General features: G+C 32.5%; 1 protein-coding gene across 3 annotated transcripts; it reads right to left on the bottom strand.

The window, feature by feature from the left end:
- Window positions 1-142: 142 nt before the first annotated feature.
- Window positions 143-13437, bottom strand: LOC127737346 (luciferin 4-monooxygenase-like). Of its 3 annotated transcripts, XM_052247963.1 has the most exons (7): window positions 12649-13437; window positions 12256-12427; window positions 7279-7379; window positions 6814-6961; window positions 1895-1977; window positions 634-793; window positions 143-289 (listed from the first exon to the last, which is right to left on the bottom strand). In XM_052247963.1, the coding sequence occupies exons 1-7, from the start codon at window positions 12766-12768 to the stop codon at window positions 159-161; spliced, it is 915 nt and encodes a 304-aa protein (XP_052103923.1). In that variant the 5' UTR covers window positions 12769-13437; the 3' UTR covers window positions 143-158. The 3 variants fall into 3 exon arrangements, with proteins under 3 accessions (XP_052103923.1, XP_052103925.1, XP_052103924.1); XM_052247965.1 differs by lacking the exons at window positions 12256-12427; window positions 12649-13437 and adding an exon at window positions 11726-11786; XM_052247964.1 differs by lacking the exons at window positions 12256-12427; window positions 12649-13437 and adding an exon at window positions 11355-11415.
- Window positions 13438-16715: the final 3278 nt, after the last annotated feature.

Here is a 16715-nt window from a genome sequence, read left to right as displayed (position 1 = left end):
AACTAGTTAATTTTAGTTCTACTATCACTTGGGTGCATGGCCCATAAAGAACTACTCAGTTTGATATTTAAATACTTCAGTAACAGAGGTTGCTAATAACAAAAGTATTTCTAAACTGATACTTTCTGTTAAAAATCAAAGATTCAATAATTAATAGTTTATTTGATGTTTTCTTTTCCATTATCTGTTTGAGGTAGTTTCCTTCTGAGTATTTTTCCACTTGGTAATTTAGGAATTTCCTCCACAATTTCCAAGCCACCACGAAGTTTCTTAAATGGAGACACTCGTTCTACAAAAAAACAAAACATTTAATAAAAATGCTTGATATCAACAAAACAATTTGACCAAGAACTAGATGATAAGTCATTAAATTAGTTTCTAAGTACAATATGTGCATACCTGAAAACAATTTAATTGCACATTTGGAACATTCCTTTCATCAACTGTTTTCTCATCATTGTTGTGATGACATTTAAATTGTTTTGCCAAAATTTCTATTTCGCATAAGAAATAGGAAAAGCATTGTATTTTTGTTAAAGGTAAAAAAAAATGTGCATTTCAATTATTGATAATTATATATCTGTAGGCAAGCTCAAAACAATAGTTCCTTAGATTTTTGATATATAACATTACCATTTATATATTTCTGTATTTCTGTTGCTTCAGCATGTGATTTAAGTACAACATAAGCCTTTGGAACTTCACCAAAAACATCAGCTGGTACCCCAACAACTGCTGCCTCTAATACAGCATCATGGGATAACAGTATAGATTCCAGATAGGTTGGAGATATCTGAAATATTGATAAAAATTAATATTCTTCACAGCTCTATAGTATAATTTGTCCTCTGTCCAGAATCTATAATAGTACATCCAGAAATTGGTTTCCGTTCTCTAACTTTAATTTGCTTCAACCAAATGTTATGAAACTTATACACAATGCTTATTACCACAAAACACAGATCAAGGGTGAATTTGGGTGGCGTTACTTTTGCCTTTCTAGAGTTATGCCCCTTTACAAATGGAAAAATTGCTGAATTTTTTCATTTCTGATCTCTAACTTAAGTTTTCCTCAACCAAATGTTATGAAACTTATACACAATGCTTATTGCCACAAAACTCAGATCAAGTACGAATTTGGGTAGCTGCTCTTTTACCGTTCTTAAGTTATGTCCCTTTATAACGTTATATGCAAGCGGGGTTGGACACATTCCCCATTTATTGTTTATTTCCTTTGGTTATGAAATAGCAATTTCTGCATCACAATATTTTGTACTTGGTTAATCTATAAATAATTATTTCATTAGAATCATTTATATTTGAAATTTGATGTAATTACAATTTGTTATAAATGTATGGATTCAAAAACAATCAGTCCAAAATATTACATGCATATTCAAGACAAACACATGATAATGTCATATAAATAAATTGCACTAGATATACATGCTGGGTTTGATTTAACGTGTAAGCTTGCACCATAACAGTAAGCAAAGAAGGCATGTCACCATACTCAGATTCACCAGACATGGCTTCAACTCTAAATATATTGGTCCTTAGCAGTGAAGTAACTTTCTCTGATATCCCAAACATCAGGTTAGTGTGCTACAAGGAGGTAACTGAAGCAGTTTTGAAAATTTAAATGTGAATTTTTTCCTATATGAGAAATTGTATATTTATAGCATTAGTATATGTACTGTAAATTCAGAAATTATTGCTACATTAATTATTGCGATTTTGTCATTTTAGACTAAAATGCGATTCTAATTTTTGCGATATTGAGAAAAATCCTGTTTAATTCATATAAAATATTTCAAAATACGAGTTTAAATTATTGCGATTTTTTAAAAACATCGCAACATTTTCTGAATTTACAGTAATTAATGCAGTTTACCTGATACCCTTTGTATTTGATAATGTCCTTTAATCTGTCAACAACAAAGTAATGGCCATCGTCATCATAGTAAGCTATATCACCTGAAAGAAGGATTTCTAATTATGTGAGATATGTCAATGAGACAGCAAACCAACAACATTTAAAAACTATAACTATAAAAGATATCAAGAGGTAAACCATACACCATACCATAAAAAAAATTTGTACATAGCTTAATATAAGTTAAGTCAAGTTGAAAATAGATTTTAGAAACACGCCGAAGATCTGTCATCAACACCAAGTTCTCTTTTTTCAATTATTTATGGAAAGGAAAACCAGATAAAATAAAGAGATCAGTGGTAATGTGGGAACACAGTGATGATGGTCTTAAGATGTCTAATACTTACTATTTTTGCTATAGTGTAAAAATGTCAAGACAAAAATTTGAGGAAGACAAAATTTTACAAGTCAATATGGATTACTTTATTTAGCTAAGAAAGTCAATCCCTTTTGGCATGAAATGCTGGTACATTTTTCCAAGTTGCAAAAGAAATTGAAAGTTGAAAACAATCCTGATATTCTGGCCCAGTCCATATGGCTGAATCCAAACATCAAAATAGATGACAAGGTGGTTTTGAAGTTCAAATGTATTGAAAATTGTGTATTCTTTATTAATGATCAGGTGTCAGATAATAACACATTATTCTCATATGGAGAATTTAAAAAAAAAGTATAATATCAATACTAATTTTGTAGAGTTTTATGGCATTATAAGTGCAATTCAAAAGGTATGGAAAAGTATGATTGAAGGTAGTTCTAAATTGGACAATATTGAAAATAGATTGGTAGATAAAGTTAAAAAGGAACAAAAATCCTGTAAATTTTTCTATGAATTATTTTTGGAAGAAAAGTAAGTACAGTATTAGCTTTATCTTCCTGTAATAAATGGGAAATAGATTTGAATATGCAGATTGATGATTGGAATACTATTTACTCCATGCCTTTTATTATAACCAGAAATTCATTTTCACAAAATTTACATTTTAAGATTGTTCATAGGATTCTACCATATAATTCTTTTTTATTGAAATGTAAATTAAAAGAAACAGAACTATGTGCATTTTGTTTCAGAAATCAGAGAAAAAATTATTCACATTTTTATACGACCGCAAAAATTAAAAATTTTTTGGTTGTATATTGGTATCACGTCATCGTTGTCGTCAGCGTCGTCCGAAGACAGATGGTTTCCGGATAATAACTTTAGTATAAGTAAATAGAAATCAATAAAATTTTAACACAAGGTTTATAACCACTAAAGGAAAGGAAGGTTGGGATTGATTTTGGGGGTTATGGTCCCAACTGTTTAGGAATTAGGGGCCAAAAAAGGGGCCCAAATAAGCATTTTTGTAGTTTCCAGACAATAACTTGTGTTAAAGTGTATGAATCTCTCTGAAATTATACCACAAGTTTCCATACTACAAAGGCTCAAACCATTTAGGAATTAGGGGCAAAAAAAGGGGAAAAACAAGGGTTTTTCTGGTTAAAGGACAATTGAGACAATTTAAAAGCAGTGTAAGGGAGGTAATCCAAATCAAAATCAATTTAAATAACAATGATTGATTACCTCCCTTACACTGCTTGTAAATTATGTATTAAGAAATGATGATTGTCTGAGATACTGACCATAACTTGAGGGAAAGAATTATTTTTTTGAATAAGGGAAAGGGGGGAGGTGAAAAAAATTGGAGGGGGACAATTTTTCTCATTTCAGATTTCAGAAATTAAAAGAAAATTTCTTCAAATATTTTTTTTTGGGGGGTTGATATTCAACAGCATAGTGTATTGCACAAACACAAAAAAACAGAGTAAAATTTTTTTTTTTTATTTTGGGGGGGGGGGGGGGGGGGGGGGGGGTCAATTCGCATAGTGTATTGCACAAAAGCAAAAAATTGAATATAAATTCAAATCATATAACCAATTTGAAGTTCTTTGACTACAGTTATTCTGTGTCAGAAACCTATTATGTGTCATCAATTTAATTACAATCCAAATTCAAACCTGTATCAAGCATGAATATTGTGTCCATTTTGGCCCCAACTTTTCAGGGTTGGACATCTGTGGTCGTATACAGCTGCACTCAGCGAAGCAATTTATTTGGGAATGTAATGTTATACAAAATATCTGGATAGCCATAATAGACTGCCTCTGGGTGCGGGATTTTCCCACTGTGTTGAAGACCTATTGGTGGCCTTGGGCTGTTTTCTGCTCTTTGGTCGGGTTGTTGTCTCTTTGACACATTCCCCGTTTCCATTCTCAATTTTATGGATTAGAAATTATGACATTTTCTTGCCTTTGAGCTAAATTTAGTGCAAAAGAAGTACTTTTAGGTGTGTCTGAGGATTTTGTCAACAGTAAAACAGTAAATAATATTATGTTGCTATTTAAATACTAAATATACAAATGAAGATGTAACAACATACGCCACAAAATTTGGTGGGATAGAATATTTAAAATATTGGATTAATATAGAAAAATACTCTGTATGTTTCTTAACCCCTGAACAAAAAGTAAAAGTGGATTAGAAGTGGCAATTTTTAGAAGCAGCCTTTAATTAACTAAACCAATATCTTATTATATCATTATGACTTGATTTTGTTACTTAATTTTTATACGACCGCAAAAGATTTTGCGGCCGTATATTGGTATCACGTCGTCGTCCGAAGACATTTGGTTTCTGGACAATAACTTTAGTATAAGTAAATAGAAATCTATGAAATTTAAACACAAGGTTTATAACCACAAAAGGGAGGTTGGGATTGATTTTGGGGGTTATGGTCTTAACAGTTTAGGAATTTGGGGCCAAAAAAGGGCCCAAATAAGCATTTTTCTAGTTTCCAGACAATAACTTGTGGATCGGTGTATGAATCTCTCTGAAATTATACCACAAGTTTCCATACCACAAAGGGATGGTTAGGATTGACTTTGGGGGGTTATGGCTCAAACCGTTTAGGAATTAGGGGCAAAAAAGGGGGAAAAACAAGGGTTTCCTGGTTAATGGACAATTTAAAAGCAGTGTAAGGGAGGTAATCCAAACACATTTAAAGTACAATGTTGTGTGTGTTTGGATTTACCTCCTTTACACTTCTTTTAAATTATGTATAAAGAAATGTTGTATTGTCTTGAGGTGATTAGCTGTCAATTTATTTTTAGAAGTTACTAATAAAGGAATATTAATTTTAGCCATGATTATGTATGTCATTTTCTATTTTAAGACTTTTATGATGTATTTAAATTGGTAGTTATGGTTGCAAACTCCATTGGAAATTTGAATTGAGATTATGACCATATCTTGAGGGAAAGAATTGTTTTTTTGGAAAAAGGGGGGGGGGGGGGGGGAGGTGAAAAAAAAATTTCAGATTTCAGAAATTAAAAAGAAAATTTCTTCAAATATTTTTTTTTTTGCAAAAAAAAGGGGGGGGGGGAGGCAAATTTTTTTTTTTTTGGGGGGGGGGGGGGGTCAATATGCAACAGCATAGTGTATTGCACTAAAGCAAAAAATTGAATATAAATTCTAATCATATAACCAATTCTAAGTTCTTTGACTACAGTTATTCTGTGTCAGAAACCTATTATGTGTCACATTTTTAATTACAATCCAAATTCAGACCTGTATCAAGTGCGAATATTGTGTCCATTTTTGCCCCAACTGTTCATGGTTGGACCTCTGCGGTCGTATCCAGCTGCGCTCAGCGAAGCATTTTATTATAATTTGTGTCTAAAACTGTAGTATGTAATTTTACATGTTTCATCATCATGATCTTGAAAAAAAAAAAGTACAAAAAAAAAACCACCAAGTTCTCTTTAGAACAAAACACTAACTTAAGGATATAAAAAATGACAAGTACTGACCAAATAAATATATTGCAGGGTTAAACTAGGTTTCTCAGTACTTGGGCCTCTCCATTTTAATCTTTAGGTTAAATAGAATTAGGTACGATTAAAATCAGCAAGAAAAAGCACTAAATTCTAATATCTGTTATAGATATATAAGTAGTATAATAATAAATGATAGTCCTGCTAAAGTTCATTGGTTCTCTCTAGTGTGGCTTCCTTTGCCAATAAAAACTGGCCACTAGGATATTGTAAGGGGTGCTGAAAGAGTTTTTAAACACCAACCGACACTCAAACTAATTACTACCACATTAAAGAATGCTCAAAATTTCAGAAAGCAAATATAAAGTATTTTCTGCTAATAAATCTGAAGTAGATTTCATAAAACAACGTCATACAGAGTGCAGGAAGACAATTTTGTGCAATGATTTATTATATTTACATATAATTCTATTGAATGCAGAAAAAGGAATAAAAATAATTGTGTGGTGTTTCAATCTGAGAATAAGAAAACCAATAATAATCTAAAAAAAAAAGCAAGACTTAATGATTCAGTAAAATGATGATTGATTGATTGATTGTTGGTGTTTAATGCCACTTTCAGCACTCTTTGCTTTTCATGGTGGCCAGTTTTTATTGGTAGAGGAAGCTGCAGATAGAACCGTCTACCTGAGACAGGAAAACTGGTCAGCTGTCGGAGTCAAACACATGGAACAAGTGAAAAACAGCTGTCAGAGTCAAACACATGGAACAAGTGAAAAACAACTGTCATATACCTGACTTGGTACAGGCATTTCCAAAGAAAATGGTGGGTTAAACCTGGTGTTATAGCTAGCTAAACCTCCCACTTGTATAATTATGTTGCTTTAGTGATATATTGTATGTTATTTGTACCATCCATGTGAACAATTCACAGCCAGTCAAGGTGTTAAACATCCCTACAGTAAAACCTTATTTTTGTTTCAGAACTATATCAAAAATATTCATAGCATGTTTATGTAAAATTTTCTAAAATCAAGAATTCTGAGTACTGTATATAGAGTTACCTGTTTTTATCCAGCCATCTTCTGTGATAGACTTCCTGGTCGCTTCTTCGTTGTTTAAATATCCTCTTGTAATTTGAGGCCCACATGCCCATATTTCACCAGACTCAAATGCCTTTGTAATAGTTTCTCCATTTTCAATATCAATCAGCTAAAAAATGTTTTTATAGATAATATATCAGTAGACCTATCAATTAATATTGTGATTTATTTGGGATATTTGAAAATTATGGAATGATTATCAAATTGTATATAACTAGTTCTTGATTTATCAATTGCACGTGGTCAAATATTGAATATCCCATAATCAAGTCTCAAACATGCACCAAAGGAAATATCAATTCCCTGTAATGAGCAAATATTTATAGGATCAACTTGAATTGGTCTTTTCATATCCATACATCAAACTAACATGTTTGCAGAAGACTTGTGAAAAGATCTACATAATGTGTACTTGAAGATATTTACCTTTGATATGGTATTGGGTACTGGCTTGCCGATTGAACCATATTTATAACAACCAATAGGATCTGTGAATATAGCGCCACTTGTTTCTGACATCCCATAACCTGCTCAATAAGTTGTTAATCACATTGTATGACATTTTACATTATTTAAACATAGATAACTGCTTTTCATACTTATGGTTGAATTTTACTTTTCCGGCAATGTGTCTAATAATTTCGGGATTATTCTGTTTGCCTTCGATGTCTTCCGACGTTTTTTTGCTAAATACTATTATATGACAAACACTATCGAGCCCTTTTGGGTGATGTGTCGTTTTTAACACCCAGTATACATTATATTATAGACTAAGAACATAAAACTGAGTAAAAACAAAGAAACCAAACCGAAAGAACAATGGGTTTATTCGGGTTTGCTTAAAGTCTGTTTTATATCATATTTTTATTTTACCCCATAAAGTTGTTCTCATAATGTTCAGGTATTTTTACGATTAAATTTACTCTACCTGGTGCAGGTGCAGTTCGCTGAAGTCTACACACCATATTATGCCAATTTTGTTACATGTCCAAACTAATATGTTCTCATGTATTACTTCACAGATTAAAGTATGATATAGACAAGCTTTTACATTGTCTAAAATAAAAACTAACCATACCATTAGACGTGTTCTCATGTATTACTTCACAGATTAAAGTATGATTTAGACAAGCTATGCCATTGCCTAAAATTAAAACTCACCATACCATTAGACGTGTTCTCATGTATTACTTCACAGATTAAAGTATGATTTAGCCAAGCTATTGCATTGTGTAAAATAAAAACTCACCATACCATTAGACGTGTTCTCATGTATTACTTCATAGATTAAAGTATGATTTAGCCAAGCTATTGCATTGTCTAAAATAAAAACTCACCATACCATTAGACGTGTTCTCATGTATTACTTCACAGATTAAGTATGATTTAGCCAAGCTATTGCATTGTCTAAAATAAAAACTCACCATACCATTAGACGTGTTCTCATGTATTACTTCATAGATTAAAGTATGATTTAGCCAAGCTATTACATTGCCTAAAATAAAAACTCACCATACCATTAGACGTGTTCTCATGTATTACTTCACAGATTAAGTATGATTTAGCCAAGCTATTACATTGTCTAAAATAAAAACTCACCATACCATTAGACGTGTTCTCATGTATTACTTCACAGATTAAGTATGATTTAGCCAAGCTATTACATTGTCTAAAATAAAAACTCACCATACCATTAGACGTGTTCTCATGTATTACTTCACAGATTAAGTATGATTTAGCCAAGCTATTGCATTGTCTAAAATAAAAACTCACCATACCATTAGACGTGTTCTCATGTATTACTTCACAGATTAAGTATGATTTAGCCAAGCTATTACATTGTCTAAAATAAAAACTCACCATACCATTAGACGTGTTCTCATGTATTACTTCACAGATTAAGTATGATTTAGGCAAGCTATTACATTGTCTAAAATAAAAACTCACCATACCATTAGACGTGTTCTCATGTATTACTTCACAGATTAAGTATGATTTAGCCAAGCTATTGCATTGTCTAAAATAAAAACTCACCATACCATTAGACGTGTTCTCATGTATTACTTCACAGATTAAGTATGATTTAGCCAAGCTATTACATTGTCTAAAATAAAAACTCACCATACCATTAGACGTGTTCTCATGTATAACTTCACAGATTAAGTATGATTTAGACAAGCTTTTACATTGTCTAATATAAAAACTCACCATACCATTAGACGTGTTCTCATGTATTACTTCACAGATTAAAGTATGATTTAGACAAGTTTTACATTGTCTAAAATAAAAACTAACCATACCATTAGACGTGTTCTCATGTATTACTTCACAGATTAAAGTATGATTTAGACAAGCTATGCCATTGCCTAAAATAAAAACTCACCATACCATTAGACGTGTTCTCATGTATTACTTCACAGATTAAAGTATGATTTAGCCAAGCTATTGCATTGTGTAAAATAAAAACTCACCATACCATTAGACGTGTTCTCATGTATTACTTCATAGATTAAAGTATGATTTAGCCAAGCTATTGCATTGTCTAAAATAAAAACTCACCATATCATTAGACGTGTTCTCATGTATTACTTCACAGATTAAGTATGATTTAGCCAAGCTATTGCATTGTCTAAAATAAAAACTCACCATACCATTAGACGTGTTCTCATGTATTACTTCATAGATTAAAGTATGATTTAGCCAAGCTATTACATTGCCTAAAATAAAAACTCACCATACCATTAGACGTGTTCTCATGTATTACTTCACAGATTAAGTATGATTTAGCCAAGCTATTACATTGTCTAAAATAAAAACTCACCATACCATTAGACGTGTTCTCATGTATAACTTCACAGATTAAGTATGATTTAGCCAAGCTATTGCATTGTCTAAAATAAAAACTCACCATACCATTAGACGTGTTCTCATGTATTACTTCACAGATTAAGTATGATTTAGCCAAGCTATTACATTGTCTAAAATAAAAACTCACCATACCATTAGACGTGTTCTCATGTATAACTTCACAGATTAAGTATGATTTAGACAAGCTTTTACATTGTCTAATATAAAAACTCACCATACCATTAGACGTGTTCTCATGTATTACTTCAAAGATTAAAGTATGATTTAGACAAGCTATGCCATTGTCTAAAATAAAAACTCACCATACCATAAGACGTGTTCTCATGTATTACTTCACAGATTAAGTATGATTTAGCCAAGCTATTACATTGTCTAAAATAAAAACTCACCATACCATTAGACGTGTTCTCATGTATAACTTCACAGATTAAGTATGATTTAGACAAGCTTTTACATTGTCTCATATAAAAACTCACCATACCATTAGACGTGTTCTCATGTATTACTTCAAAGATTAAAGTATGATTTAGACAAGCTATGCCATTGTCTAAAATAAAAACTCACCATACCATTAGACGTGTTCTCATGTATTACTTCACAGATTAAGTATGATTTAGCCAAGCTATTACATTGTCTAAAATAAAAACTCACCATACCATTAAAAGTGTTCTCATGTATTACTTCACAGATTAAGTATGATTTAGACAAGCTTTTACATTGTCCTAAATAAAAACTCACCATACCATTAGACGTGTTCTCATGTATAACTTCACAGATTAAGTATGATTTAGACAAGCTATTACATTGTCTAAAATAAAAACTCGCCATACCATTAGACGTGTTCTTATGTATTACTTCACAGATGAAGCATGATTTAGCCAAGCTATTGCATTGTCTAAAATAAAAACTCACCATACCATTAGACGTATTCTCATGTATTACTTCATAGATTAAGTATGATTTAGACAAGCTATTACATTGTATAATATAAAAACTCACCATACCATTAGACGTGTTCTCATGTATTACTTCACAGATTAAAGTATGATTTAGACAAGCTATTACATTGTCTAAAATAAAAACTCACCATACCATTAGACGTGTTCTCATGTATTACTTCACAGATTAAAGTATGATTTAGCCAAGCTTTTACATTGTCTAAAATAAAAACTCACCATACCATTAGACGTGTTCTTATGTATTGTCATACCTGATGAATGTGGTTACGAAGTATTAACCTGAACTTTTTAACGCATACCAAAATAATAACTAGGAGTTGAAATTGGATATTCTATTGAACTGTAACTGGAATTTTATCTTAACTAGAAGTCCAATTTTTACTGGGACAAGATTCAGACTTTAACCTTAACTCCAACATAATCCTGAACTCTTATCTCGATTGCTAACCTCGCCCGTGCTAAGCACAGAAATAACCTGATGTCTTACACTGGCAGACTTTGTATACAATTCGTTACCTTGCCTTATTCCCTGTAATTTGAGTTGGCAGACATTGTTTATCATTCTTTACCTTGCCTTATTCCCTGTAATTTGAGTAGGCAGACTTTGTTTAACATTCGTTATCTTGCCTTATTTCCTGTCATTTGAGTAGGCAGACTTTGTTTAACATTCTTTACCTTGCCTTATTCCCTGTAATTTGAGTTGGCAAACTTTGTTTAACATTCTTTACCTTGCCTTATTTCCTGTCATTTGAGTTGGCAGACTTTGTGTAACATTCTTTACCTTGCCTTATTCCCTGTCATTTGAGTAGGCAGACTTTGTTTACCATTCTTTACCTTGCCTTATTTCCTGTCATTTGAGTAGGCAGACTTAGTTTAACATTCTTTACCTTGCCTTACTCCCTGTAATTTGAGTAGGCAGACTTTGTTTAACATTCTTTACCTTGCCTTACTCCCTGTAATTTGAGTAGGCAGACTTTGTTTAACATTCTTTACCTTGCCTTATTTCCTGTCATTTGAGTAGGCAGACTTTGTTTAACATTCTTTACCTTGCCTTATTCCCTGTAATTTGAGTTGGCAAACTTTGTTTAACATTCTTTACCTTGCCTTATTTCCTGTCATTTGAGTTGGCAGACTTTGTGTAACATTCTTTACCTTGCCTTATTCCCTGTCATTTGAGTAGGCAGACTTTGTTTACCATTCTTTACCTTGCCTTATTTCCTGTCATTTGAGTAGGCAGACTTAGTTTAACATTCTTTACCTTGCCTTACTCCCTGTAATTTGAGTAGGCAGACTTTGTTTAACATTCTTTACCTTGCCTTACTCCCTGTAATTTGAGTAGGCAGACTTTGTTTAACATTCTTTACCTTGCCTTATTTCCTGTCATTTGAGTAGGCAGACTTTGTTTAACATTCTTTACCTTGCCTTATTCCCTGTCATTTGAGTTGGCAAACTTTGTTTAACATTCTTTACCTTGCCTTATTTCCTGTCATTTGAGTTGGCAGACTTTGTTTAACATTCTTTACCTTGCCTTATTCCCTGTAATTTGAGTTGGCAGACTTTGTTTAACATTCTTTACCTTGCCTTATTCCCTGTAATTTGAGTCTATGTACCATTTGTTCAGTTAAAGTTTTACTTAATGGGGCAGCCCCAGAGTATGGTGTATGTAGACTAGACACGTCGTATTTGGATACCATTGGGTCTTTGGCAAAAAAGTTCACAAGTGGTGGTGCTATTAAACTGAACGTTCCCTAAATAGAAAAACGATTATTTCTGTGATTGTTAGCATTTACTTGTCCTGTTTACAATATGTAGAAAAATGATTTTTTGCAGAGCAGATAAAAATTTATTTATATTTCATTGTGAAAGATGTTCAAAATGTAAATTTGTTTTTAAATACAAATATTAAGGGTCAGATCTTTCATTTATTTATTTCATAATAAGAAAAGCATGATATTGAATTCAAACATACCCTAAAATTTTGAATAGCTTTGAGGTAAGATTCTGCTTCAAACCGGGGTAGAACAACAGTAGCCGCTCCCTGTGACATGGGATTCAACATCCCTATCATAAGTCCAGCGATGTGAACCATAGGTAGACATGAGATTGATTTTTCTTCTCCAGACACAAATGGAATTATTGTTGGATTTCTATATTATATAAATATAAATTTAAAACAGTTATAACAGTAAAAAGACCAAAATTATTGCTAAATTCTTTATAAAACAGTTACTCTTTTATCCGTAGAGCATAATTGATGTTTATAATTATCAATTACAGATCTCACGAGTTTCTTTGAACGAGGTGGATTTTTGGACTTTGACAAATTCATAAAAATATGTTTTCTGCTCTATTTTCAATCTATCTAGCATATATACGGCTAGCTATGCTTACATAATGGTATAAACAGGGATTTAGATAAGTTTTTAAACAAGTTGACCTACATTTAAACCTAATTGCAGTTAGGGGTGGATAGGGTAACCCCTGTCCAATAATTTTAAGAGGTTGTTTCACTGGTCCTCTGTTTGTTTGTTCTTTTGATGAATTTTAAGGCTGTTCTCGTTGGAAATGCCATCCTATGTGCCCTTTAAGTTTATGTAGTATACGACACCATGCCTTGTTTGCAATCTGGTATGCATACTGGTCATTAATATTTATAGATGCCTTATAATCGATGGATGCTCCATTTTCGTCTGAAGTCATGGATTTTGAGGTTTACACAGAACTCAATAATTTACAGAAACCATGTTACACATTTTTACTTTTTCACGGGTTCACCACCTACGAGAAATGATTTTCAAGATGTGCCTATGGTTCATCAAACGTAACTGATCTACTGTATTTTTTTTTCTTTTTAACCCTACGAGTTGCATACTCCTTGGAACCTTTGAATTAAGTTACAACATATATTGAACCTAAATAAAGAAAGAATATCACCGTAATTGACAAAGTTCAGCAACTAAGTTTTTATGAGTCAGCAATACGCCTTTTGGTAACCCTGTGGTTCCACTCGAGTATGGTACCAGTGCAGTATCGGTATCGGGATTTATGTTTACATCTGGAAATTGGTTTGCCTTTGTTTCTATGAGGTCACTCAAATTTCGATGAAATTCTGAATAGCCTATAACTATGATTTCCTGCAATATAATAAAATGTTCAAGTAAAATTTAAGTAAAATTTTAAAGATTGTTCCCTATCTGATTTTTGTATTATCCTGTATTTTAAAACAAGTAATTATGTTTATCAAATAGTTATTATAAGAACATGTTTTTAATTCCTTTCAGAATAAAAGTCTGTTATGATATGAGTAAAAGGAGATGAGAAAGCAACCAAACAAAAGATACGCGGTCATCATGTTAAAAGAAAGTTAAAAAAAAAAAGGGGGAGATAATATTACTTTAATTAAATATTCTATTGGGTAATCTCTAATGGTTTTGTGCTGAAAATTATACCTTTACACTTGGAACTTTCACTTTTGCGTTATTCGCCTTAGTAACGCACTCAGGGGTTGTGACAATAAACTTAGTACTAGTATCATTTAGTTGCGTGGCCAGCTCATCTACAATAGTAAAATGGACATTTGAAATCAATAAGTAAAAGGGATCTTGAGGCAGATTTCAGATCTGCTTGCTAAGAATTGCACCCTGACGACAATACTTAATCAGAAATCATATTAAAGCATCAACAGGAATGATTTTAATCGGATTGGAAATGTGTTATTGAGATGTTCTAATCGATTTTTATAGCAAAGAAAACGATCGCTTTAGTGTTGATTCGTTTTATGTAAGAATTGCATGTCTATTCCCTGTAAATTAAGTAATCAGGGTATGAAGTCACGTTTATGTTCGGTATACTCATGAAAGTAACTTAGACAATATATATTAAGCTAATAGTATGACAGATTTTTTACAAACTCACCAACCTGCAGTAAGCTGCGAGTTAGCTATTGTTAAAATGGCACCGTTGGCCGTCACACCACAAAAGACATGTGCGAACTCGGGACGATTCGTTCCATATAAACACACTATATCGTTCTTTCGTAAACCAATATTTTTAAATCCTGTTGCTGTGGAAATGATTTCAGACTCGAGCTGATCAAAGGTTGTTTCTTGTCCAGTGATGCCATTTATCTGAAACGTTAATGAGAAGAATAAAGCGTGTTAATTTGAAAGTCTTACCATACTTTGTAATTGTAAGATGCCTCATCAAGACTTATCAATGTTTTATGCATGAGTAACACGACGGGTGTCACAGATGGAGCATATGACTTCTACAATGTTTATATGCATGAGTAACACGACGGGTGTCACATATGGAGCATATGACTTATCATTGTTTTTATGCATGAGTGACACGACGGGTGTCACATATGGAGCATATGACTTATCAGTGTTTTTATGCATGAGTAACACGACGGGTGTCACATATGGAGTATATGACTTCTACAATGTTTTCATGCATGAGTAACACGACGGGTGTCACATATGGAGCATATGACTTATCAGTGTTTTTATACATGAGTAACACGACGGGTGTCACATATGGAGCATATGACTTATCAGTGTTTTTATACATGAGTAACACGACGGGACTTATGAGTTTGTCTCCGGTTTTTTTTTTGTGGGACTGATGTTGCTCAATCTTTAATTTTGTATGTAATGTTTTGTTATTGTTGTTTTACTTTTGACCATGGTGTTGTGTGTGTTTTTATTGGACATCTAGTTCGTTTGGCCCCTAGGTATCCTCTCCCTTTTTGTAAGTAAAATAATACAAATGAGAAGGTATTACTTACAAGAGCTGTGAAATTTCTGTATTTATTTATGTCCTTTAAAATGAATTCCGCTATAGGTATGTTTGGTATGTCGACATTATACGGAGACTTATGGTACTTTTGACAACACTGACGATGTAAATTTTTCCTATAATTCGATTTCAAGAGACAACGTTTTACAATTCTTATAATCATTTTGGCAAAGATGTATCGTTACGACATCCTTATCTTATTAAGACCTACAGTATTAGGAGTCGTATGTAAGTTTGTAAGTAGGCACTAACTGATACTACATGATAAGAACTTTAAATGTCTTGAAACAGACTTGTGTGACCAGATGTCTTTCAGCGGGTATTACAAAATATTGACTGCCGACTTGAATTTAATTTGTTGATAAGGGAATAACCTTTTCTTTCTTACACGTAACACTAACAAAAAGCGTAACAGAAATACTATTTTAACTATACATCTCTTGCTTCCGACGTTGACATTAAAAACCAAACTATTAGTTCTTAAAACACAAAAAAAAATATTTTGAAAAGGGAGGTTCAGTCTCCAAGCGCCAGTGGGAGGAATGTCGTTAAGTCATCAGTGACTCCCTTTCCTCTTGCTGCAAATCTTGGTACAGAACATAGAAAGCTGATGAAATTAATTGGACTCTTTCTTTAAAAATGTATGAATCTAGTTGATAATCGTAATTATGAAAATTAGACTTTCGTTCGTCCGAAGGGCCTTTCTGGATTTACCTTCATCAGTAACGCACAAACCCAGAAATTTGAATAGCTAAATTCTTCTAAGGTCAACTTTGCCTGCGGAAAAGGAACCTTAGTTGCCTAATAATTTCTTAATTTATCAACAGGAAATTTTAGAAAAAAATGTTATAAATCATGTCCGCACTGACTACTGGTGATAGTCTATGGCAAGCCGTTCTCGTCAAAACTATGAACAGTATCAGTGTACTTTTTCTTTTAAATCTCAGTGTGTACATTTTTCGAAAAATGGCTTAAACATCGTTTTGGCGAGAACGGCTTGCCATAACAGTCAATATCGAAACCTGTTTCTAGCCTGCAATTACTGATGTCAGTGTAAAAGTGTGATAGTCACTGCCATTAACTAATGGCAAGTCCATTTTCAGTAAAATACTGAAAAATTAAAAAAATTAAAAACAAAAAAAATTCAACTGATGCTATTTCTTGATCACGAAAAAGCTACCGTCCAAGTTTCGCAACAAAGTTATTGGTGTATAAAACATGTAACCCAGACTGTAT

This window comes from Mytilus californianus, unplaced genomic scaffold, assembly GCF_021869535.1.
Source record: "Mytilus californianus isolate M0D057914Y unplaced genomic scaffold, xbMytCali1.0.p SCAF_4, whole genome shotgun sequence".
Taxonomy (NCBI): domain Eukaryota; kingdom Metazoa; phylum Mollusca; class Bivalvia; order Mytilida; family Mytilidae; genus Mytilus; species Mytilus californianus.
The sequence above is the reverse complement of the archived record's forward strand: the minus strand, read 5'-3'. Positions and strand labels throughout refer to the sequence as shown.